At 45.2% G+C, this 26211-nt stretch overlaps 2 protein-coding genes across 7 annotated transcripts; both read left to right on the forward strand.

The window, feature by feature from the left end:
- On the forward strand, positions 1-7852 carry LOC117266484 (gamma-enolase-like). Of its 3 annotated transcripts, none has more exons than XM_033641714.2 (13): positions 1-98; positions 743-828; positions 1023-1118; positions 1276-1334; positions 2886-2955; positions 3074-3207; positions 3288-3510; positions 3589-3786; positions 4727-4803; positions 5199-5323; positions 6258-6366; positions 6994-7052; positions 7243-7852. In XM_033641714.2, the coding sequence occupies exons 2-13, from the start codon at positions 744-746 to the stop codon at positions 7310-7312; spliced, it is 1305 nt and encodes a 434-aa protein (XP_033497605.1). In that variant the 5' UTR covers positions 1-98; position 743; the 3' UTR covers positions 7313-7852. The 3 variants fall into 3 exon arrangements, with proteins under 3 accessions (XP_033497605.1, XP_078027790.1, XP_078027789.1); XM_078171664.1 differs by lacking the exon at positions 1-98 and adding an exon at positions 171-310; XM_078171663.1 differs by lacking the exon at positions 1-98 and adding an exon at positions 475-495.
- Positions 7853-10463: 2611 nt separating this feature from the next.
- On the forward strand, positions 10464-25387 carry atn1 (atrophin 1). Of its 4 annotated transcripts, none has more exons than XM_033640682.2 (10): positions 10464-10687; positions 12525-12665; positions 13090-13191; positions 13604-13723; positions 13916-16743; positions 16907-17123; positions 17267-18803; positions 20734-20901; positions 21053-21233; positions 24626-25387. In XM_033640682.2, the coding sequence occupies exons 2-10, from the start codon at positions 12639-12641 to the stop codon at positions 24657-24659; spliced, it is 5214 nt and encodes a 1737-aa protein (XP_033496573.2). In that variant the 5' UTR covers positions 10464-10687; positions 12525-12638; the 3' UTR covers positions 24660-25387. The 4 variants fall into 4 exon arrangements, with proteins under 4 accessions (XP_033496573.2, XP_033496576.2, XP_033496575.2 ...); XM_033640685.2 differs by having other exon boundaries at positions 20734-20877; XM_033640684.2 differs by having other exon boundaries at positions 17270-18803.
- The last annotated feature ends 824 nt before the right edge of the window (positions 25388-26211 follow it).

Genomic DNA, 26211 nt, shown 5'->3' on the forward strand with positions numbered 1-26211 from the left:
TTTCACCCCATCCCCTCCCACCATCCCGTCCCTCTGTCTCTCCCTCTCATTCGCCCACATCCGCTCACTTTCTCCACCAGGCTTCAAATACGCTGCAGGTAACGTTTAAAAAGATTGATCTATTTCTTTATTCCCTCCATCCCTCTAAACCTCCTCCCTCCTCCACCTCCACCACCTCCTCCTCCTCATCTCCTCCTGTTCTGTGTTTTCTCACCGTATCATCTCTCCATTGGTCCATCACTGACTGAAACAGCACAGAAATTGAACTGGCTTGTGGTCCGGAACAGGTTGACAGTAGATTCATAAATAGGTATGCATTATTAGCTTTTGATTTATGTTTCCTTCTCTGTGTATATATTATTGTGTGTGTGTGTGTGTGTGTGTGTGTGTGTGTGTCTCTGTGTATGTGTGTCTGTGTGTGTGTGCCAGCATCTTCCTAGGGAGCATCTTTTCCACAGCTTTCCATCCCCAAGGCTGCGTCACTATCATCACAATGTGAGGAAGAGGAAGAGGGTGTGAAGTCCTTGTAATGTGAAATTGAGGCTGTTAATGAAATGCGTTTTTGACGTTTGCTGTTTCCCATTTTCATCTTGTCTCTTCGTACGCAGATTCCCTTGCTCACACTCATCCTTTTTAAAAAACAAAATAAGATCCAGTGATTTCACGATTTGATGTATGAGCGCTGAGTTGTAATGTGTTGTACAAATGGTTCAATAAAGCTATTTTTCTTGTTATTTTACAGGATGTCCATAGTAAATATTGTTGCCAGGGAGATCCTGGACTCCAGGGGAAACCCTACTGTGGAAGTAGATCTGCACACTGGCAAAGGTTAAGAAATAAATCCATCAAAAAGGCATCACTCATGTACTGTATCTGCACTGTCAGTCGTGGAATTGTCTGATAATTGGCTTGACTGCACCTAAACCTCAAATGATAATCAAGGTTGTATTTGCACGAGCTTCCTTTTACCCTTTCTCGCCTCAACCTTCCACCCCTACACATGAACCTTGTGTTTTCCACAGGTGTGTTCAGGGCTGCCGTGCCCAGCGGTGCATCCACTGGCATCTACGAGGCTCTGGAGCTCCGAGATGGAGACAAGACTCGCTACAAGGGCAAAGGTGAACGCTTATAATGAGATGTATCCTCTGTGCCTCTGTCTCTTGTATTCTGCTTTTGCTCTGCACATTTTCCTTATGTGGTTTTGTGGCATAAATGTGGACTGATGGTAGTAGTTTCCCATGGCTTCACATATCTCCCTCTGTGCTGCTGTCTAAGGTGTAACCAAAGCTGTTAGTCACATTAATGACACCCTTGGACCTGCCCTCATCCAGTCTGTGAGTAGCAGTGCAGCATTTGATTAGTTTAAAGCTACAGTGGGTAACTATTAGAAAATAACTTTTTGTCATATGTGCTGAGACTGTCACTGTATCCACACAGTATTACATGAGACCAATAATCTGTGAAAACAATCATGTTCCTCCTCCTCAGAGTGCTTCTTATGGCTCCGACACACCAAGCAGACGTGTATTGGTCAATGACACGCCATGGGTGAGCGCCTGTCACCCTAGTTTTTCAGTGTGTCCCACACAGTTGGCACTGGTCAGTCATTGTCTGCTTTTTTTGGCTGATCCAGCCTGGTGGTATGGAGCCAGTTGGTGAGAGAAATCCCTCTCACTGGCAGTTCAGCTCAGTGTACAAGAGGCGAAACAGAAGTGAGGAAAGTAAACAAACTGCTAAAGTCAAGAGGGTGTAAGATTCAAAACAAACTTGTTATATTAGGTTAGATTATTTTTCTTAACATTGACATCTCTAGCAGAAATGGATTCATAACTGTTTGTGTTATTGTTCGCTGGCGCACTGTAAATATTTGTTCTTTTATCATCGGTTTGTGCTATTAATGTGCTAATTAGCTAACTAGCATCATAAATCCATCCTGTCTGCCTTCCAGTCTCCCTTCTTGAATGATGTATGCAGAGAACGCTGCCTGCTGGTTCTTCCTCTCAAGCAGGTGCAGAACTTTCGTGCTAGTTGGCTGTTGGATGTAGTCTTTGCGGTGTGTTCAAGTGCAGCTTTTTGGCAAAGACACAGGCGACATGAGGCGAAGCAATAGTCAGCTTTTGTCGCCACAAGTTCTTTGATGTTGGTTTGGTGTGCCTGTAATGGCATTTGCAAGAATCCACCACATGTGAACGAAAACAACCAATCAGAGCTGAGGTGTCTCTTACGCAGCAGTCAATCATTTCAATCACGGCTGCGTGAGCTGTGGTCAAAATGTCGAACAAGGTAGCGCTGATCAAATATGAATCAAGATTCTTTCACCGTACTGCCTATCTGAAGTCTCAGATGTTTCCAGAAACATGTTTTAGTGTACTGTTTAGCTGTAAAATGAGAAGGTTTGTGAGCTGGTTGCCATGTTGAAAACAGTCGAGCCCAAATTAAGTACTGCTCACCAGCTGGAGCAAACATTCTCATTTTACAGCTAAACAGTACACTAAAATATGTTTCTAAAAACCTCCAAGGCGAAAATTAGGCGATGCAGTAAAAGAAATTTGATCCATATTTGATCAGTGCTGCCCAGTTTGAAAGTTTGACTGCAGTTCATGAGCAGTTATTTACATAACTGACAACTGCATCAGAGACTCCTCCGCTCTGACTGGTTGTTTTTGGCACCATGGTAGACTCTAGCAAATTCCATTAGAAGCATTACAAGGAGGAGGAACACATTTTTTTCCACAGACTTTCTGTCTCATGTGTGGATGAAGTGACAATTTTAGCAAATACGATAGAAGTTATTTTGATAAAGGTTACAAACTGTAGCTTTAAAGCAGAATCGTCTGAACAATATGGTGAAGCATAAAGAACTCTGATAGTTTTTTATTTTTCAGGGGATCAGTGTGTTGGAGCAGGAGAAACTGGACAACAAGATGATTGAAATGGACGGCACTGAAAACAAATGTAGGCCTTGTTCACATCCCATGTGTGATGATGGCATATATGTGCAATGACATGTTTCCGCACCACTGGTCACTGACTGCACCAATGTGTTGTGTGACCGCCTCTGTCTTTCTCCCAGCTAAGTTTGGGGCCAATTCTATTCTGGGAATATCACTGGCTATATGCAAAGCTGGCGCAGCAGAGAAAGGTGTGCCCTTGTACCGCCACATTGCTGATCTGGCTGGAAACAGAGAGTTGGTTCTCCCAGTTCCTGTGAGTCCCGTGTGTTTTTTTATTGTTCTTCCAAACACAAAAGCCCAAATACAATGTCATCTCATCTGCTCCTCACTCAGGCTTTTAATGTGATCAATGGGGGCTCCCATGCCGGGAACAGGCTGGCTATGCAGGAGTTCATGGTACTTCCCGTAGGGGCGGAGTCTTTCCGTGATGCTCTGCGTGTAGGGGCGGAGCTCTACCAGACACTGAGAGGCGTCATCAAGGAAAAATATGGTCAGGATGCTACAAATGTGGGAGATGAAGGAGGGTTTGCCCCTAACATACAAGAGAACAGTGAAGGTAAGCTCGACCAGGTGTAAAATATTCTCCGTCCCTTGATTTCCGATAATGTTATATCTATCTGTTTCTCTCCGTCAGCTCTGGAGCTGATAAAGACTGCCATAGAGAAAGCTGGCTTCACAGACAAAGTGGTGATAGGGATGGATGTTGCTGCTTCAGAGTTTTTCATTGAGGGCAAGTATGACCTGGACTTTAAGTCTCCGCCCAATGCCGCCCGCAACATTAGTGGTGACGAGCTGGCCAGCATCTACCAGGGCTTCATCAACAACTTCCCAGGTGTGTGTTCTGATGTCCTGAACATCAGAAATACATAGCTTTTGTCTGATGTGGACAACTCCTATTTGTCAGGGACTTTTAAAGGGACCTTGTAGGATTTGTGGGTATATATATTGGGAGAAATGGAATTGATATAATAAGTGTGCTTTCTTTAGTGTATAATCACCTGAAAATAAGAATCATTGTGTTTTTGCTACCTTAGAATGAGTCATTTATATCTACATAGAGAACGGGTCCTTGTCTATGGAGATTGCCATTTTCACCGCCATGTTCCTACAGATGCCCTGAACGTATAAACCAAACACTGACTTTAGCTAGGAGAAGTTTCAGCAGGTTGCAATCTGCAATCCTCACCACTAGATGCCACTAAAATCTCACACACCGTTCCTTTTAAATACAGGAAACGTATTGATTTCCACAGATCACTGAGCCTCCATGCAAAGGCTCATGGAAACACAGCGCCAGTGTTAACAGCTGATTGAACCTCTATCAGTAAAGGGACACATCAGCCTATTTTTCATATGTCCTCAATTGCCATATTTCTTTCATCACCTTTTAGACAGAGAAGCCGAGAGAACAAGAGAGCTTGGTGTCTCCATGGCCCGGTCTCTCCTCCCGACACTTGGGCCTGTTAAAGAGGTTTTAATTATGCGCTACAGTGCACATTTGGCAAGCAGGGACCTACTCTGATGTGGCTCTTTACCCTGTCAATGGTGTGCTTCCTGCTTGTGTGGGCAAGTGTGTGTGTGTGTGTGTGTGTGTGTGTGTGTGTGTGCATCTTTGTGTAATGTGAGTGCATTTGAAGACATTACCCCCATTAGGGCCTTTATTGGCTATGTCAGTGGTGCTCTGGTCCTATTGACTTGTAGGTGAGTAATGGAGAAAATGAGGGGCTCTCAAAGGTTGTAATATTAGACTTACCCATTTCTCTCCCCTTCAGTGGTGTCTATTGAAGATCCTTTCGACCAGGACGACTGGCCGGCTTGGTCACAGTTCACAGCCTCAGTGGGCATCCAGGTACACTGTGTTCTTGTTATATGGATGTGAATTAGTTAGGTACTTAAATGGGTACTCTGGCCATTGAGTGTTGCACTTTCAACCATAAACATGGTCAAAATTGATGCTGCAGAGGTCAAGATATCCTGATTTTTAAGAAAATGCCAGTAATGAAACTCAATAGCGTATTTCATTGACTCTCCTTGCACTGAATTTAAATGCAACCTGGTCTTTAAGTGTAAAATCAGTGGAGCTCCCCTTTAGTATTATTGGTTTATGTGATGTCCATGAGCTAGAGCTGGATTTACGTATGTATTGCAATGACAAACTTCCTGGGTTTAGTGGACATGATACTGTTGCTATGAGCAACAACATGCACTTTGTCTGTCTGTAACTTTCTTGCAAAAATTCTGCAGGTGGTCGGAGACGATCTGACCGTCACTAACCCACGCAGGATACAACGAGCCGTGGAGGAAAAGGCCTGCAACTGCCTGCTGCTTAAAGTCAACCAGATTGGTTCTGTTACAGAGGCCATCAAGGCGTGAGTTTGTGTGTATTTGATGCATACACATTGTGACATGTGTCCTTGTACATGCCTGCCATGTGAGAGCATGTTTCATATTTATATTTACTTAAAGGGACAGTTCATCCCAAAATTAAAAATATCTATTTTTCCTCTTACCTGTAGTGCTATTTTTTAGTCTAGATTGTTTTAGTGTGAGTTGCTGAGTGTAGGAGATATCAGCCGTAGAGATGTCTGCCTTCTCTTGATATAATGGAATTAGATGGCGTTCGGCTTGTGGTGCTCAAAGTGCCACAACATTTAATTTGAAAAACTCAACAGCAATCAGCAATGTCTCTTTCCAGAAATCATGACTTGGGTCCTTAAGGTAATCTACAGACCTTGTTGTGAGCAGTTTCATGTAGGAACTTTTTTCTTTCTACCTAACTACACCTGCCAACTGTGTCACTGTGCAGAAGGAAGCATCTACTTATGGAAGAGAGGCTCCTACTCATGACACTGGGAGATGTAAACATTTATGGCATCCTCCTCAGCTGAGCTGTAATGTTACCTAGCTCAGTGGTGCGAGGTGAGCTAGCAGTAGATTCATGCTTCCTTATTGCTGATGTGGTTTGCAGGTGTAGTTCAGTCGGAAAAAAAATGGTTCCTACATAAAACTGCTCACACCAAGGTCTGTGGATTATCTTGAGTAACCAGGTCATGATTTCTGGAAAGAGACATTGCTGCTGACTTTTTCAAATGTATTTATTTGGCGTTCTGAGCACCACAAGCCGAGTCCCATCTAGTTCCATTATATCAAGAGAACGCAGACATCTCTATGGTCAATATCTCCAACACTTGGCAACTCACACCAAAAAAATTTAGACTGATGAATAGCACTACAGGTAAGAGTAAAAATATGTACTTTTGATTTGGGGATGAATTGTCCCTTTAAACTGCCCCTTTCTCTCAGGTGTAAGCTGGCCCAGGAGAACGGCTGGGGGGTGATGGTGAGCCACCGCTCAGGAGAAACAGAGGACACTTTTATAGCTGACCTGGTGGTTGGCCTCTGCACTGGTCAGGTAACAGACTAACAGACACACACACAACACTGTGGGAAGGGCTGTTTGTTCTCCACTTCCTAATTTCATTGCTAATAGAATTCTACATTTGCATCATTGCATTAAATTAGCTGTCACTTCGTCACAGTACATTAATGAGCCAAAATGAAACTAAACACCACAGCAACATTTCACTGCAACAGTACAGTTTGGAAACAAGATAATACAAAAGAACAATAATACTTGTACAACAGCGCAATAGTAGCTCAATTATAAGGAAATGTAATAAACAGAAGAGGAGGGTACGGAGCGTTTCAATTATAGCAATGCAAGTATTTCGACAGTTATTGAAGTTGTGAAATAATAAATAGATTAGTCAGTCCACAGAACACAGAAAATCAGATCTCAAGAAATCTTTGCTGAGTACAGCTTCAAAATGCTAACAGTGCAGAGGTTTGTTTTTCTGTTAAATGTGAATACTTTCGGAGTGGTTGGCATTATTTTGACATTTTACAGATGTGATTGATCTAAAAAAGAAAGACCACTTAGTACCAATAGTAAAAATAAGTGTTGCTTGTTGAAAAACCAAGTGTAGTAATAATGCAGCTGCACCTCTTAGTGATTCTTGGTGTCCATGTTTCTCTTCAGATCAAGACTGGCGCTCCCTGTCGATCAGAGCGTCTGGCCAAATACAATCAGCTAATGAGGTGAGTGTTCGAAACCTGATTTGTGTTTGTATATTTGTAGACAATCTTTGACACTTCTTATAGCATTCATGCTTTTATTTTTCTCTTCTTCTTTCCCTCTTTGTTTCATCTGCTACTGTCCTCTTTCACAATCACTAACCTGCTCTACACTCCCTTTCTCTTCCTCACCTCCCCCTCTTCCTCCTCTCAGGATTGAGGAAGAGCTGGGTGACCAGGCTCGCTTTGCCGGGCACAACTTCCGCAACCCCAGTGCCCTTTAAGTGCTCGTGCCATCAGCAGTGCCACTTAAGAAAGCATACATATAAACCATGTTATATTTCCCTGACAGGCACATAATGAAATCACGACACCTGTTTCAGTAAAGCTCTAACCACATTAAGACGCTTAAAGAGACTCATTAGTTTCCAGATAACTAAAATGCACAGATAATGTACTGTAGCTACAGTATATTGACCAGACGCTTCAGCAAGTGATTGACTTAATTGACTACAGCCGGTTGCAGCAAATCCTGAACAAAGCCTGGAGGAAAAAATAAGTATTTCACCTCACAGCAGACGAGCACTTCCCCCGATGCACTCGTTAGTTTCTTTCTCTTTCCTGAACCCTGTGACTGTCTCATTTTGACTCACTGCAGACGTGTTTTGATCTTTTGTGCCCTGTTGTTTCCTCTCCTTCCTCTTCCTCACGTCGTTTCTGATAGGAACCCTCAGCAGCTTGCTACAAAATTGTACCTGTCACTGTGTCTGTCTGTAAGGTATAAGGTTGTGCTTAATAAAGAACTGGATACATGTTAACTCAAACCAAAGCTCTCTGTGCATTTGTTTAAACGGGCACTCTGCTGTGTCATTTATCACTTCTCTTGCTTTACAGGTAAATAATCACTGAATTAAATATGGCTGAAAACCAGAAAACCACCTCTGCACTGGTCTTTAATAAGTAGAAACAGTCAGTTGTTATGGCTGGAGTCATTACAGCTGCTAGAACAATACTCAAGTATTGGAAGTCAACGAAGCCCCCAGAAATAAAAGAATTGGTCAACTATATGACAAAAACTGCCTCTTATGTATCTGTGCTGACTGGGATGACTAACCATGCTCAAGGACCAGACTGGGGGATTTTTGGAATGGTTTTGCATTGTCTGGGGGCCTGGAAGTGTGATTTTTGTTTTGTCTTGCCCTGCCAATTTTTTGTGTTTGCTGTGTATATTCTTTTATATATATATTATAATACACTGATCAGCCAAAACATTAAAACCACTGACAGTTGAAGTGAAACACACTGATCATCTTGTTACAGTGCAACGTTCTGTTGGGAAATCTTGGGTTCTGACATTCATGTGGATGCCACCTGACACACTCCACCCACTTTAACACCTTTGCAGACCAGGCACCCCCCATTATGGCAACGGCACTCCCCAGTAGCTGTCGCCCCCCAGCAGGACAAGGTGCCATGCCACACCACAAAAACTGCCCAGGGATGGTCTGAGCAACGTGACAAAGAGCTCAAGGCATCAGCCTGGCCTCCGAATTCCCCAGAACCCCATCTGATCAAACATCTGTGGGACATGCTGGTACCCCACCTCACAACCCAGCTAAGCCCTGGTGCCAGACACCAAGGGACACCCTCCAGAGGTCCTGTGTCCATGCCTTAACAGGTCAGATCCAAGTACCAGCATGTCCCTCAAATTTTCGATCAGGTTGGGATCTTGAGTATTTGGAGTTCAGCTCGACACCTTGAGCTCTCTTTATCCCATTCCTTGGGTCATGCCTGAGCAGTTTTTGTGATGTGGCATGGTGCATTGTCCTGCCATTAGGGGGTTTATTTTGTCTGCAACGGTGTTCAGGTGGGTGGAGCATGTCAAGTAGTATCCACATGAATGCCAGGACCCAAGGTTTCCCAGCAGAACATTGCACTGTAACAAGACGATCAATGTTATTCACTTCACCCACCAATAGTTTTAATGTTTTGGCTGACTGATTTTTGTTAGTCAAGACTGAATGTCTCATTTGACAAATAGAACCGTCATGTACCACCCAAACCAAAATCAATAAAAATTTGGATCATAAGATAAATAAATAAATATCATTATTATTATTATTATTATTATTATTATTAATTATTAATAATAATAAATCATTTTACATACAAATACATTAATATAGGATTTAGATATATGGTGAAATCAGCCTTAAATTGTTCTGGTAGTAAACACAGTATATACATAAAGGTATATATAATAGCCACGCGCTCACACCTGTCCCCTGATAACCGCACATCAGCTGTCGCTACGTTGGAACGGCGCGCGGCTGCAGATCGATCATCAGCCCTCACGCGCTGACCGTTACCAACTCTGAGCAGCAGAGGGAGCGCGAGCGCGACAAGGCCTCGGTTCCCGTCGTGCCGGGGCCGGGCTGCTGGTGATGATGATGAAGGAAGGCTGGAGCCGCGCAGGCGCACCGAGTACAGTCTCCGGCCCGGTTTCCATGGTTACCACACAATAGGAGACGGGACAGGGGGCTGCATGAAGGGGAGAGAGAGGGAGAGAACGACAGCAGCGGAGCGGAGGGGAGGAGGAGGGAGAGGAGGAGGAGGGAGGAGGAGGTCTGCAGAGCCGCTTGACTGGACACACCGCTGCAAGCTTCCCCCAGACAGACAGACAGACAGGCAGGCAGGCAGGCAGACAGATAACATAAGAGGGCACGATTTAATTGTTAATCTCCTAATTGTTTAATTATTCGAGTTGGTGGTTTCTTTGTTGAGTCGCTGACTTTGTCTGTAAAATGCTCCCACAACCAGACTGTATTCTCTGCTCACAGCTGCTTCCTGCTTGTTTGGCGTTTAAAATAAGTGAGGCCTGTAAGAACAAAGAGCTGTTGGACATTTCTTCTTCCTCCTCAGGGTTCATGGCGAGATACAGCCAGTTATTCAGTGTGAAGCAGAGCCTCTCCATACAGTAAAGGTGACTCTGGAGGGACTCGGCAACAGAGAGACAGAGAGAGAGAGAGAGAGAGACCCTCCCTCTTGATCCCCTCCCTCTTCAGAGTTTTGGCCCTCTCTCTGCGCCTCTCTTCCTCCTTCTCTCTGCCTCACTACTCCCTCCGTCTCCTCCTCTGTCCTCCCCCTCTCTCCTCATGCAAATCACGCCCTCTCCTCTCTCCCTTTCTCTCACCCGACGTGCATCCCTCTCTCTGGCTCACCCCTCCGCTAAAATTGTGACTGTAAGACCGGAGAGGGGATATATATATATATATATAATAAAAAAAAGTGCAAGTCGTCTTAGAGGAAGAGGGGGAGTAGGTACGGTGGGAGAGGGGGGGGGGGGCAAAAAAAAAAAAAGAAAAAGGGGGCGAAAGGGGGTGGGGAAGAGACGAGGGTACGCATCAATTTGTAGTCTTCAGTTGGCACCCCTGTTTTTCCCTGCAACGAATAGAAAGAGATTTCTTCTTCTTCTCCTGCATTATTGTTATTATCGGAGTCCGTTGCAATATGAGCCAGCACAAGCCTGTGTTGACAGACGCCTGGGCTCTGAGGTGTGCGTGTCAGCGTGCAACATAAAACGACAAAACAGAGAGGAGAGAAAGGAAAGGGGAGAGAGTGAGAGTGAGAGTGAGAGCACGCATCGCTGGATATTATAGGTAAGTAAAAAAGGGAAAAATGGATGCTTATGCTGTGCGTTTTGGAGCTGTTCCTGCTGGCCACGTTTGTGCTCTCCCTCCCATTTTTTCCCTTTGTGCGTTAATTATCATCATACTCGTGCGTTATGGCCAAATTATGTCCCGGTGAATTAATGTTAATAGAGTGCACGACGCGCACCCACATTCCAGCGAGGAAAAGGGGAAGGGAGAGCCGGTGCGAAATGCCCATGATTCGCCATTCCATATCATCTTTCTTTTTTTTTTTTAAAGATGTGCAGCGTCTAGAAACAGCACTGCACAGGCATCCATTCTGATTGTGAACATGTATGTGCTGCTCGAACACGGCTCCCCCACCGTCGTAGGTGGACCGTGTACCGCCGTGGTCGTCTGAGGGGCAGGCGGCGGAGCGGCAGCAGCTTTGGCCGGGTCTCCTCTGCATGTGTATCAATAACATTTGCAGGAAGAAAGAAGAAAGAGTCGTTGCAGTGCTCGCTCGCTCGCTGGTGATGTAAGCAGAGCAACTGCATGCTGCTGCTTTGCATCACATGCAGTGGTCACTTTGTTGATAATGCATGTGCTGTGAGTGTGTGTATGTGTGTGTGCGTGCTCGCGTGTGAGCATGCATGGGGGGATGTTAATGCTGGTGTATGTAAGTGCGTCCTAGTTGTTTACTGACCATGGACAAGGACCTGCCAGAGGACCACAGACAGGCCAGTAGCTGCCACCTGTAACTGAGATGCATTATGTGTACAGGAACCCACCGGGCACTGGATGTTTCCTGTGTGACCAACTTGGTCATATGTTAATCAGGGCTGACTGTGCCTTCACTGCATTGCCTGTAAATGCCATGTTGTTGCTGTTATGCATATGAAGTGTGGTTGTGACAGTTGAGCTTGTACTTTGATTGGATCAGTCACTGCAGCATGCACTAATAATTAATGCATAGCCATGTGTAGTGGAGCTGCTTCAGGATTTATGGGAATCAACACAAAATCAGTGGCTACTATATTTACTGGCTGCACAGCAGAGAGTGTACAATAGCTCTGCTAACTGTTCGGCCAAATATATCTTTTCTTTCCCATCCAGTGGTGTGGACTATTTATATCCTCATTCAATATACATGAGCCATTTTTTCATCATAGTGGTACATGAATGAATGGATTAGGCGAGCCCTTGCAAAGAAGTCCACCTATGTTGTCAGGCTCACCCGAATGGATAAAGGATCTTGGCATTGTGCATTTCCCTTATGGCTAGCTGGATGGATAAATAAGAATGTGATTGTGCCGGCTACAACCAGGTCATGTGGGTTAACCACAAGTGGCTGTGGGTTTTGGCTGTTGTGGTGAAGGTGGAAGGAGGGGGGTGTGGTCACATATTCTCAAGATGTTTGCTAGAGTCTTCAGCAGGCCAGCATCCAAAATACAGCACCTCTTCGGCTCCTGCTCTCAATATCTGTTGTTTGAATGTTATAGCACCTAATTATACTAAACCCATGCATTCTGTTAGTGCGAGTGGGTTAACCTATTGTGCTTGAGTGTTTTTTCCTTCACTGCTGTGGTGAAGCCAGAAGCCTGAGAGGAAACAGTTTGGAGCGCAGTGAAAAGCAGTTGTGCCGATACAGTGTGAAGCATGCTGGGAATTTAAATGTTGCAACAGTGCTTTTGCAGTTTTAAAACTGGTTTTTCCATAACGTCAAATTCTTGAACTCCACACTCGGTGCAGACGGCAAGCGATGTTGCTCATCGCTGCATCCCTCACTAACGTTCTTCAGCACAACATTGGACTCTCTGAAGGATAAAGACTGAATAATGCCTTCTTTGTTTATGCTTCTTCACAGGTTTTGGTAGCTCTCATGGTGTAACACACACACAGCCCAGTCAGTAAGCAACAGGAACCAGTTCAGACCCTGCAATGGCTTGTGTTGTAAAATGGGCGTTTTAAAGAAGAAATAATGAAAACACGGACTCACAAAGAATCGGTACGAACAAGGCCTTCGTCTGTTTTTTACAGTGAGGTCAGGGATTGTGTACCTGCCTAGTACGTTTGGGAGTGTGGCTACATCATAATTAGTTCAAAATGTGATAGTATTTCAAAATAAGCAGGATGACTAAGATGTAAATTATTTGTTTAGTTGTAAGATTCCACGTTTCCTCTGCTCCCTCCTATCTGTCTTTTCACCTCTCTGCTGTTTTTATTCTCCACTTGTTGTTGCCCTCTCTACATTCCACCTCGAACTGATCAAACTTGACTTTTCTTTTGGTTTTTATTAACTCTATTTTCACCAAAATCAACACTTACTTCTCTTTGTATGTCTACTTATTCCTGTAATTCTGCATTGATTTACCCTAATGCTGTCCCTCCACCCCATGTCTTTCCCCTTTACTGGATTTTGGGTTTTGCAGATGCCCATGCGCAGTGGGCGCCGGCGGGGGGCGAGTGAGGAGAGAAGGGGCAGACGCCCGCACCCCAGCCCCACTCGCCCTGAACGCAACGATAGACAGACGGTTAGAGCACACCTCTTTTGTCTCTCCTGTTGTTGTTTTGGCCATAAGTTTATGTGTGTGCATGCAACTACAAAAGCCACAAGCAATAAAGAGCGGTGCCTGTGTACTGAATTTTGTGTGTGTGTGTGTGTGTGTGTGTGTGTGTGTGTGTGCTGTCAGTGCATGAGTCATCAGTATGATTGCCACAGACATACCCTTGCAGTGTCAGTATTGTTCGATAGTGTGTTTTACAACGTAGCTCTTTGAAATCTTTGATGTTTCGTGTCTGACATTGATGTTTTGTGTGTGTGTGTGTGTGTGTGTGTGTGTGTGCGCGTGTGCATGCAAGTGTTGCTTTGTTCTAAAAACAGTCATAGGCCTATTAGGGATTCAAAAGCATCGCAACAGAATTAAAAGTCTTGTGTTGTTTTAGCAAAGAGGTGCTGGTGAGGAATTGGCTGGAAATCGCTTCAGTCGCAGATCACAAGGGCATGATTCATCAGAGAGTGAGGGGGAGGAACTTGTGTCTCCTCCAAAGAGGCAGAAAGTTCAGGTTTGTGTTACATTTCATCAACCTGTTATATAAAGACTAATTATGAAGCTTTGATTCAGCTAAATCATCTGAAAGACACTGTCTGAGCTGTTAACAGTTGTAGTCTTTGCTTCTACAACAGCACCACATTCACAAAATTTACAGTTTTACTTCATCCAGTTTTTTCATCCGCAAATCATCTTTTCTTGTCAGGATTCGGCCTCTACCCCAAACCCTCCAACATCAACACACTCGACTGACAGCTCGGCTCCTTCCACTGTCCCACCTCCAACCTCAGTTGCCAGCCAATCCCGTGAGAGTGACAACGAAGACGGCCAATCCCAGGGCAGTAGGAGCTCAGTTGTAGGGAGCCTGGCCAATAGCAGCAGTAGTCTGAGCAGTGGGCGGGATATAGACCAGGACAATCGTTCCTCGTCCCCAAGTCTCTCCGCTTCCCCTTTGGGTAGCCTGGACTCTGATTCGGATGGCCCTGACTCACCAAAGCAAGGAGAGAGGGAACGGGAGAAAGGCAAGGAGGGAGGAGTCGGGAAGGTGGCAGGGGAGGATAGGAGAGCACTACGGGAGGGGAGAGGGGAGGAGTCCTGTGGAGATGGAGAAAAGCGGGATGTGGATGCACGGATGGAAGACTGTCCGTCTCTAAAGCCCCCCTCTGCTCCATGCTCTTCCTCTGGTCTGACTCCTTCGCTCCGTGGAGCAGGGGACTCATCAAATGACAGCAATAGTGGGAGGAAGTCCTATTTCTCCCTGGACTCCAAACTGATGTGTAAAGTTGAGTACGGCGGGCCGACAGGTGTTGATGGTGCACTAAGCGGCAGCAGAATGAATTCCAAAGCCAGCACACAGTGTGTGTCCAAGACAACTATCTCGGGAGGAGATTTTGCCCATAACAGCCCTAACATTCCCCACTCTTTACCCCCTCCTCTTCCCCCTCCACCTGCCCTGAAACCATTAGAGCTCGGGGGACAAAACCTGCCTGCTGAGGTTAAGATAGAAAGAGACAAAATAGAAAAGGCAGACAAACTCCTGGACAAGGCTCAGTCCACTCCTCCCTCTCTGTTGCCGCAGACTGGCCCCCAGCCGCAGTCCCAGTCCCAGCCTCAGACCCAACCCTCTACCCACCCTCACCACTACAGCTCCACCAGCTGGCAGGGTGGCACAGCAACTGGTTGCCAGGGGAGCTGGGGCTACACCCGTTACCCTGGCAACCACCACCCACACCAACCACAGCACCAGCCCCCAGTGCAGCAGCAGCAACTTCCCTCTGTTTACAACCCTCCATCCTCTCGCCACTCCTCCTCCCACCCCTCTTACCTCCCCCATCCTCATCCCCACCCCCACAGGGAGTACCTTCCCAGGTATGCTGGAGGGGGAGGGGACAGAGAGAGGGGGGCTGCAGGAGAGAGGGAGAGGGGAGTGAGGGGGGAGTGTGCAGGGAGGGAGATCAACAGGGAGTTCTCTGCTCCCATTGGCAACAGCAGCAACAATAGTAGCGGGAGTAATAGTAATACTGCTTGTGGTGGGATGAGTGGGTCCAACAGCATCCAAGGCAGGGAATTTGGGGGTCTGCCAGTGGGTCAGAACCGGGACTTCCAAGGTTCGGGGAGAGATGGACCTAACTTGGGTTCTGAAAGAAGAGACTTTGGTCCAGCTTTCAGAGACAGGGAGCGAGAAAGGGACAGGGATCGGGATGCAGGAAGGGAATTTCCTCTGCCAAACCAAAACCAGAGTAGGGATTTTGGCCCCAATGGAACTGGAGGGGGGCATCCTAGAGACAAAGATGGAGGCAGATGGGGGGAGTTTGGGGGACAGACAAGAGAGGTTGTAGGCAACAGTAACCCAAATAACTCCATCCCCCAAGGAAACCCCCCAAGTTCAACCAGCGGGCTACCTGTCACCCCCATGCTGAACCGAGACCCACCTGCATCACCCCAAAGCAACCCCAGTCACCCTTCCCATTCTTCCCTGCCCCCACACCCCCACCCTCATCCCCCAAACTCATCCAGCCGAGACTTCCCTCCTCCCATGGACCAGGCACAAACCCCTTCCTCTGGAGCAGACCACTTTCACAGAGAGTATCCTCCCACTGGAGGAAAAGACTTTCCTGCTGGGGCACCTCCGACCGGCACAAATCGAGAGTACCTCAGTCCCCCTGGGGTGGCTCCAAACCTGGGAAGAGAGTATTCAGGGCCTGGAGGAACCCATCACCCCCACCCATCTCACCCCCACTACCAGTCTGGGCCCAGAGACAGAGAGAGAGACTCAACCCTGAGAGAGTCTGGTCTGTACCAAAACCGCGGAGGCCCAAGTCAGCCTCCTGCGCTTTCTCCTTCTTCTTCCTCCAGCCATCATGGACACCCTCCAAATGCCCCTTATCCCCCTCCACCCCCTCCTCTACCCCCACCTCAAAGCTCCCACACCCAGCCACCTCCATCAGGTTTGGCACCCAATGTACGTCCCCCACACTACCAGTCCTCTGCACAGACTCCTCCAACACCCCTGTCTCCATTACCCAGCCCATCCACAAATCAGATGGGAGGCTTCTCATCTTTTCCCCCTGGCTCCTCATCTGGACCCAACATGCCACTTCCTGGGCCAGGGGTGTCATCCAGCTGTTCGCCTGGATGTCGTCCCTCCCCTTTCCACGGCACTTTGAACAGCCACCCTCCCTTTAGTGGAACATATCACTCTAATGGGAGCAGTAACATGGTCAACAGCAATAGCAACAGTAGCGCACCCAACAGCAGCAATACCAACTCGCAATCGCTTTCGCCTCAAAATGTCTCTAAAGGACCTCCACCTCTTAGTAACTCGGCCAGCAACAGCATTTCAACCCCGGCTTCCAGTTCTTCACTTCCTGGTGGAGACGGACATTCAGATTCGGGCCCACCTCCCACTCCTGTTATCAAAGAGGAGCCAATAGAGGAAAGGGAAGAGACTGAAAGCCCACCACCTGTGTTGAGAAGCCCGTCTCCTGAACCCAAATCTGTTGATATTCCCATCCACGCCAGCCAATCAGCACGGTAAAGTCAAAATTGCATCATCATCCCATTTGAGACTGTGCGTCACTCTGTTCAGTCCCTCTTTATGTGATTAGATGTAATTAACAGTAACAGTGATTGTTATGATGGTGATTCTGGTGGTTGTGATAATGATCTATTCCCCTGCTGTGTCACTCGTGTCCAGGTTTCACAAGGTCCTCGATCGTGGCAGTGGGAATTCCTGCGCCCGCAGTGATGTCCTCTTTGTCCCGTTGGACGGCTCCAAACTGTGGAAGAAGAGGAATGAGGTGATCGAAAGGGCTCGCAGGGAGGTCGAGCAGCGGGCCAGAGACCTCAGAGAAAAAGAGAGGGAACGAGAGAGGGAGCGTGAGCGTGAGAGGGAGCTGGATCGACATCTACAGGTGTGCACATTTGAGCGTGATAATTATGCAGCGTGTCAGATATAATGGATTTGATGTCGATTAAACTGGTCATTTTAACGGGAGGGGAGTAAAGCAGATCAGGGCAGAGGTGATTTACTGTCCTTTACTGTTTTTCCCTGCAGCAGCAGAAGGATGTCAACGCCTCCGCAGCAGGCCGCCAGGGCTCCTCTCTCTTCTTCCCCTCCTCATCTTCTATTATCCTCGACCCTTCATCTTCTTCCTCCTCTTCCTCGGGCAACTCTGTCTCCCACCCTCCCCCTCACCCCCAGCATCATCCCTCACACCCGCATGCTCACCTTGCTCAAGCACACCATCTCCACCCCACCCTCGCTCACTCTATCCCCCACTCCCTCCTCCTGCCATCCATGGGTGGGGCATCAACAGTGGTTGGCCCTCAGGGAGCCCTGGGAATAGGTTTAGGAGGTCCATATTTAGGCCCTGACACCCCAGCACTGAGAACCCTAAGCGAGTATGCTCGTCCTCATGCCATGTCACCACTTGGGGCGGCGAGTCGTGCCCAGGCACACCACACACAGGTTCACCATGGCCATCCTCACGTCCACCCTTCATTCTTCCTCCCTCAGTTTCAGAATCATGCTTTAGCCCACCCGCATCACCTGCCTACTGATGCAGCTACAGCTGCAGCCATCCTGGGCTTTTTGTATGGTGGCAGCCTTGAGGGTGGTCCAGGTGTTGGAGGTCATGCTGGGGTGGCAGGGGGCCCAATACCTGGAGGGATTGGGGGTGCAGGGTTAGGAGGAGTTGGCTTCCCTCATGCGGTAGCTGCACATCGAGAGCGGATAAAGCCAGGATTTGAATTTAAGAGCGATGAGCGGGTTTACCCACCAGGGGCCATACCTGATCCTACAGCTCTCGCCCTTGCTCACTCTCATTCTCATGCCCATGCTCATGCCCATGCGCATGCCAATGCCCATGCACATGCACACTCCCTGCTACTTGGAGGAGGTGCAGCAGGAGCTAATGAGGTGGCACTTTATGGCACTCCTCCTCCCCCAGCTCCCCCTGGCCCCCCACACCTCCAGAACCCGGTCCTGGCCCCAGTAACTCGACCTCCCAACCCTCCTGCCCCTCAGACCCTGTCCAATCCACCCCCTTCATCTCTCCTAACACCGTCTGTCCCCTCTCACCCGTCATCTGCACCACCGGCTGCACCCCCAGCCCCGGCAGGCCCTGCTGCTCCTCCGCCAGCTCCTCCTCCACCTGCTCCACCGACCTCCAGCGCCTCCTCACTTCATCACCCGGTCCCCCATTCTTCTTTTCCCAGCTCCCTGTCCTCTCATCTGCCACCAGCCACTGCTCCAGCCGCTCCCCCTGAGAACTACCCCACTCCCACTCGCTCCCCCGCCTCTTACGAGCGAGACAGGAGTGGGGAACGAGAGCGGGAGAGGGAGAGAGACAGAGCAGCTTTGCCGGCCTTTGGGGACAGAGAGCGAGAAAGAGAAAGGGAGAGAGAAAGGGGAGGAAGTGGTGGAAACGGAGCAGGAGGAGGCGGAGGAGGAGGGGGAAGTGGAGGAGGAACTGGTGGAAACGGAGGTGGAGGAGAGAATCTGGGGCGTCTTCAGATGTTAAATGTGACACCTCATCATCACCAGCATTCACACATCCACTCACATCTTCACCTGCACCAGCAAGACACAGGTACTAACCACTTCTACTACAAATGATGTTATTGTCACTATCAACTGCCTTGAGATTTCACAGATGTGTTACTATGGAAACATTTTGTAGTCAAGAAGTCAATTTTAAAGATTGGGGTGTGCAAGATTTGTGTAATTAAAAGTAAAAGGATAAGGCTAGCAATATTCCAGTGTAGACCTGGGAACACTGGGAAATTTCTTTTGTACTTTTAATGTAAATTATGTGCCATTATGAGTGCATAAAAGTTAATTAAAATAGAACTATAGAGGTGCCAGTGGTGGATTCCCAGAGCCCCCAATAGAGGTCCGGGCTAAACCCTGAAATGCCCTAAATCCTAAAACACCCCTGCGTACATCCGACCTGTGTGGGGCTGCTGTAACTGGATTTGCCCTTTGGTAAAAAAAAATTAATGAGGACAGAAAATGTCCAAAGGTTAAAAGAGGCAATTAATTATATATATATATATATATGTATGCTGATAAATATTATTAATGGATGTTTATTAACTGGCCCCTGGCCCCCTGCACCTTTACAAAAGTTGCCCCCAAGCAAAGGAAGTTCAGTTTCCCTGCCATAGATCATTGTTGTCCAAAAACTATAAAAAACAAATATAAAATCCATACTTTTGCACTGCATGACACGTTGCTTCTTTATAATGAACACGGCTGCAGCGTATTTCTGATTGACACACCAAATGTTTTTTAATCGTTGGCTGAAAATAGTCCCAAACAAATGCACTATTCAGTAAGAGTGATATTTGCTAAAAACTACATTTTCCAGCTGTTTTATGAATTGCTGAGCCTTTTAAAATAAATAAATAAATATAACGATATACTTGCGACCCATTTTTAAAGGTTTCCATCTTCAGTAGGAACAAATAGGCTTGAGGTTGTTTTCCACAGACAAGGCAGAGGAAGTCACGGAATAGTGAGAAGTAGGAAAATCAAAGAACATTGCCAACATCATCCTTTAACATCATCCTTTAATTATAAGTTGTTTTGTATTAGTGTCATTCAGCCCTGAACAAAGGTATTCTTTGATCTCAAGTGATATTGGGTCATAGGTTTCGCTGAGACATCTGACTCATTTGTTCAAATGTTCAAAGTTACTCAGATCTCAGTTTGGTTAACATTATCCAGCAGAAAGTGTTTGATAAACAAGAGAGGCCTTTTGTTTCCAATATTCTTACATGTTTAAAGTTTAAATATGCATATCAATATTTTTTAATTTCACATTTACGCTTTAGCAAAAGCCATCATGCTCACTGAATGTGTTGCCTCCAGAATCCAGATTTCTCCCACTTTATTCAACCGTCTCAGCTGCTCGTGTGTTACCAAGAATCAGGCGTCTTTTTAAATGTCCATTATTGTAAAAAATCTGATTTCTATGTTATTTTTTGTTACGAATCAGGTATGGGTGCTATATAAATACAGTGAAAGTATCAAAATGCTGAGTTCACAGAGAAATGCACACAATCCATATTCAGAGACTGTGCCTTCAAACAAGCTGTCAGGACTTCCATGAAGTTGTGATGTCACAACTGCACTGTATAATACAATACTGTATACAATACCCACAGTGCAATTACAATTATTGTTGTGGCTGCGATGACAATGCAAAGAGCACAGATGTGGAAGACCTTGAAACACAAATCAGAGCAAACTAGCCCTTTTGTGTTTTAGGTAAACAGTGAATACAGGTATAGGCAGACAGCGTGAGGAAAATAAAGTGTTTTTTACACATTAAAACATGTACACATGTTCTAGCAGAAACCCAAAATACAAGAATGAATTTGAAAATGAGCATAATATGGGACCTTTAATGTAGCAATAATGTAATGTGACATACTGTGTGCATTATCTTTGTTTTGAAATCATAATTTACTCTTATTAAATATCTTTGTATTTCCTATTACATCACTGGCATCCAGCGACGGGCGGGGTACACCCCCTGATGGACCCGTTGGCGTCGGGGTCTCCTTTGGCACGCCTCCCTTACCCAGGAGCCACACTCGGCACCCCCATCCTGGCTCACCCCCTCACTGACAGCGAGGTGCTCCGCCAACAGCTGTTCGGTGAGGAGAAGGCTCCTCGTCCATGTACTTGTTCAGTTTTTTTCTCTAAAAACTCTACAGTGCTAAAAAGTTTATGAAGAGACTTTTTGAATGTGATGATGATGATTGACCGTGGTTTTCCTTTTGTATCTCCACCTGCTCCTCCTCTTTCTCTCTCTTTTTTTTTTCATTACAGGTGCTCCTTTCCGTGACCTGCCCCAGCCCTCCTCCCTCACTGGTCCCATGTCGGCAGCCCATCAGCTCCAGGCCATGCAGCAGGCCCAGAGCGCAGAGCTGCAGATCCAGAGACTGGCCCTGGAACAACAGTGGATCCATCACCATCACCACCACTCCCTCACCCAGGACGAGTATTACAGGTACAGAGGCTCTGTGTGTTGTAACTGCCAATATTAATGCAGTATGGATTACATATATGTTGAAAGAATGCAAGTAAGAATTGTTTTTATTGTTGATCGTGCAATCTGCAACCTCAGCGCCAGATGCCATTGAATCCTACAAACTCTTCAAGTGCCGACCCGCGAGCCACATCCAGCCCATCAAAGCTTTCCATTCAGCCCACAGAATCTAACTTTAAAGCAAGGAATCATATCCCGATAACCGTTTATCCGATCTACTTCACACTTGGTGAGCGTACTCATGGGTACTCAACTCACCTTTTTGAATTTGGTGCAGTTTGGATGGTTGACACGTTCAGTTTTAATCAACCTTGAATAAACAAGCAAACAGTGCTCTGCGACTCTGTGCAGTGGCAGCGGTGGGGCTTCAGGACTTCAGTTGAGCATGTCATGTCTTGTCATGTATATGTCACCGTGTTTCTGACCAGCAGTAGATCTGTGATGTTTTCTTTGCCCTATTAACTTATAACCAGGGAGGAAAGGAGGCCCGTACTGTCCTGTACTCTGTACCTCTGAAAGATTCGGTGCTGGTGTGCAGCACCAAGAAGAGGGGACAGCAGCTGCCTGACTAAAGTAGTTTTTTAAAATTGTTAAGATATTCACAAAGTCGAACTTCCTGGATCAATAACTCATTAGCGAAATGTTGATAAAACACAAATAACGCTTCTTTCCAATCGAGCTAACGAGCCACATTTCATCGAAACAATCCGTCATCCGAGCTGGACGGATAACATCGCCCTACTGTCTTTGTACAACCTGGTGTGAGCCAAGTGTGAAGGGACCGTCTACAAAGTGCAACACTAAAAAGAAAAATACTTATACACTATAGTGTCACCAAATATGAAAGAATGAAAATCATTTTTTATGCGCCTAATGTTTTAAAATTCAATAACAGACAAACTGTTGTTGATGAATTAAGTCCTAATATTGGACTAAATTCAGAAACAGTTTTGTCAACTCTTAAATTATTCTGTGGCACTTACACCATTTAAATAAGTCGTTTGCTATACATGATGTCAAGTGTTTCTGTCTACACTATATAGGCGTGAAATAAAATGTAATGGATGTGTTTAGGGATGATGATAGGAAGTGATGAAAGAAGGCACAATATACTTAAATTTACGTAATGTCTTTTTAATGTGGAGCGTTCAATTCTGATATATTGCTGGATAGTTTAATAAATAATGAAACATCACATTGTAATTATTATATTTTGTGAGTGAAATCTGAATCTGCAGTGTAACCAGTAACATGTCTCTGTCAGGTAAATGTAGTGTAATGTTTTCCTCTGAAGTAGAAGTACACAGTAAGTAAGTAGTATACCAATGAGTTGCAGACAATGATTAAAAATAGCAACATAATTCAAATATCTAAAGATCAAAATGATTGTATAGCTGTTTGGGTCCAGGTGTATTGTTCAGGATCCACAGAAGTGCAGTGTTGAGTGTGAAGTTGTTTGGATGAGCGTTCTCAAGAAAGCTGCAAGCAGCAACACCACAGGCCAAGCAATTATAGCTCCTGTTCTGAACAGGCAGGTTTTGAACGGGCATTGCACTAGTATTAATTAATTCTGAAAATGTGAGGAGGAAAAAAATATTTAGGATACAGTATAAAGGATATCTATCTTGTCTGTCCTATAATGAAGCAACCCCCCAAAAATTGAGATGGAAATAATTTAATTAGGAATGATTGACCAACCCCAAATATGTGCGTTTGACCCGTGGGTGATAAAGACATTATGAATCCATTTGATGCAGCGGGTTCAGTAAGGTTTCTATAAAAATATTAAATGTCTAAAAGTAACAAAGCTGCATCCTGAGTAAGTTATTAATAACTTACATAAACATGGCACACAGAAGTCCACCCTCCACCTTCTCTTCCCCTTTCTCTGTCACTGTGTCTCTCACATACACACGCTGCAGCACTAAGTCTGTGTCTTTGTCCTCAGTCTTGAGGATTGTGCTACTGTAATGCTAAAAGTTGGTGGTATGCAGGTCAGGTGGAGTTTGGGTGGTTGATTAACCCAAAATTTACAGATTGGGCGGATTAGATTGGATTAGTGAAGCTGAAATTAATTCCAGTCTTTCATAAATGGGATGCTACTTGGGCCTTATCTTCATGCAAGAATGGGGACAAACTCAAACCTTATCTTATTTGACATTTAATTTTGTTTATTTTTTTTTAATTAATAAAAATTTATGGTATTTGAAACAAGTATTGATCAGATTATTATATACATATATAAGTCAGGCCCTCACAATGTCTGCTTAGAAAAATTCTGGCCCTTGGACAAAGCTAGTAAATGACCCCTGGTCGACACCTTTAGTTGTGAAAGTCTGTCTAGAAAATGTAAAATATCTCCCAAGAAGTTGTCTTCAAATTGCTTTTTTTTGTTCAACCAACAATCCTAAGCCCAAAGATATATCTTATATATCTTATAAAAGCAGAAAATCTAACCATTTGAGAAGCTGGAACCACAACATTTTGGCATTTTTGCTAAAGCTAACTACTGGAATGATGCATAAATAGTTTCAGGTCTAATGTTATGGACACTATACTGTATATAATATAATTTTGGTGCACTGTCCTAAAAGTACACCCCAGTGTTCTTAAGGTGCTGACCAGGCCTGAACCCTCCTGGTGCTGCAGACTCTGAGACCCAAACCTGACCTGAGACCCAAAGCTATGTTTTCTATATCTACATCTTATCTTGTACTCAGTGTTAGTTCACCAGGTAAATACGAGTCATTGGCTACAATCTTTCCCTCTACCCACTTTGCACTGTGAATCTACCTGCAACAACTGACTTGCATGGAGAAATGTCTTAAAATCTCGAGCCTTTATTGGGAAACATCAGGTAGCAGACACCTACATGTCTGGTTACTACATTTTGATTGGCTTTTTAACAAGCTTTAATCAGCGGCTGAGTCCACAAACAACACAAATTAATAACACCGCTGCTGTTGTTGCTTTAGATGAAAGCCCAAGGTTAGTAATGCTGACATTTGGCAGCCTTGGGCATGTTCACAAGCTGTCGATCAGTTTGTTACAATTGGCTAGCCCAACAAAGAAAAAAAGTAGTTAGAAAGCTGGCAATATTCTGATACATCCCGGCTGTATAGGACGGCTTGGCTGTGTGGCACAGAGAGTTTTTTCTGCACATAAGTGTTGAAAAATGTGTGTATTTGAAGCCTGTAAAATATGCTCTATGGTTACAAAAAAAAAGCTTTAAATTAAAACATTATTTTGGGAGTAAAAGCTGCAATTTTCTGCATTGAAATTCAACCCCAACCTGAGCTGTGACCTTTAACTTCAAATTGCACTCTTATGTGGTTTCTCCTCTGACCTTTTAGTCACCTGAAGAAAGAAAGTGACAAGACCCTGTGAGGGAGGGGCATGACAAAGAGCAGCATGGAGGAACAAAAAAAAAAAAAAAAACGAGGGAGAATGTGTGCAAAAATGAAAAGAAAAGCACTGAAAACAATGAAGGGAGAAAGACTCGAAGCAAAAGCTGGACTAATGGACGGGGAAGAAAACAAGAAGATTTTTGAAGGATTATAACAAAAGAGGGAGGAAGGCGTGAAAGCGTTGCACGCTGTCCCTGCTAACTGCACCACGTTGAAGATCCAGACTCCAGCGCTTCCCTGCATAATGTTCTCAAACTCCAGTCCTGTTTTGTATCGTGCTCTGTACAGTATATTAGACGGGGGCGGCAATAGTGAAGTACAGTATGTGTAAATTACTTGATGCCAGAAGGAATGTGTACATGAGTCTCTTTTATGTCATTGCATGTAGCTAGGCGCTTATTCTGAACTGGTGGAACTTTTGGTTCTATTTTTAGTAATTACCCCCTCCTTTGTATCTGAGGGGCGTTCTATATGCATGAGACCAGCAATTTAGTGTTATGTTATGTTTATGATCAATAGTATTGTTATTATGATTAATGTCGTCTGTTTGTTGATAATGATATAATTATATATACAGTACATATTATTTGTATTATTTTTTTACATTTTCATGGTATGGCGGTTGGTTTTTATTTTTATTTTCAATTTAACTTGTGAAACAAGATGCAAATGAAGGCAAAAAAATCTGGAAATAAATTATAATCTTTTTTTGCTAGTCTCTGGCGTATTCATGCGTGCACTATTTTTTCTCCCCCCCCCTTCTCTCTCTGTGTCTCTCTCGCATACATTCAGACTATTTGCCCCGTCTTTGTTTTATACAAGTCACTCATGCACAAAGCATATCAAATTCCTCACTCTCCTCCCCCTCCCCCCGTCTTTCTGACTCCCCCCCCCCCCTCTTTCTCTCTGTCCCTCCCTCTGTTGGTTGAGTGTAGCTAATAGGAGACACATGGGATGAGTGTGAGACATGGGAGTTGAGGCGCTCCAGTGAACACCAGCCACCCTGTAGAGCGAGCATTCCTGACTGCACAGTAAAAATGAAAAGAGAGGAGAAAAAAAAATATAAAGAGAGAAATGAAGAGGAGAAAGAGAGGAGGAGCTGCGAGAGTGTGATTTACTGCTGAAGGCTCAGGGCTGTGTGTGTTCTCACTGTGTCCGGCTGGAGGAATCTCCTTCAAACGGACACGGATCACTGAAGACGGCCTTCATGTTGCAAGACAGAATCACTACTGGCTCACAGATTTGGGAGACATGTAGATCAGGGCTAAACAAACTTTACAATATTCATATTTTATCATAGTGATGCTCTTTTTAAATAGTCCTACATGGCTCTCCAGATGCCTAAAATCTACATCCCTCTTCTTTATTTATGGAATTAAAGCTCCTCATACTGATGTGACATTGATTGATGGTCTTATCTGTACGAACCGTCTCAGTCAGGAGGTGTGATATTGGATATATAGACTGTATAGGGCACACTTGTGAGTTGGTATGTAGGTTGTGTGTCATTAAAAGTCACCTTGAATAAGTGT

The sequence above is a fragment of the Epinephelus lanceolatus genome, chromosome 10 (assembly GCF_041903045.1).
Source record: "Epinephelus lanceolatus isolate andai-2023 chromosome 10, ASM4190304v1, whole genome shotgun sequence".
Lineage (NCBI taxonomy): Eukaryota > Metazoa > Chordata > Actinopteri > Perciformes > Serranidae > Epinephelus > Epinephelus lanceolatus.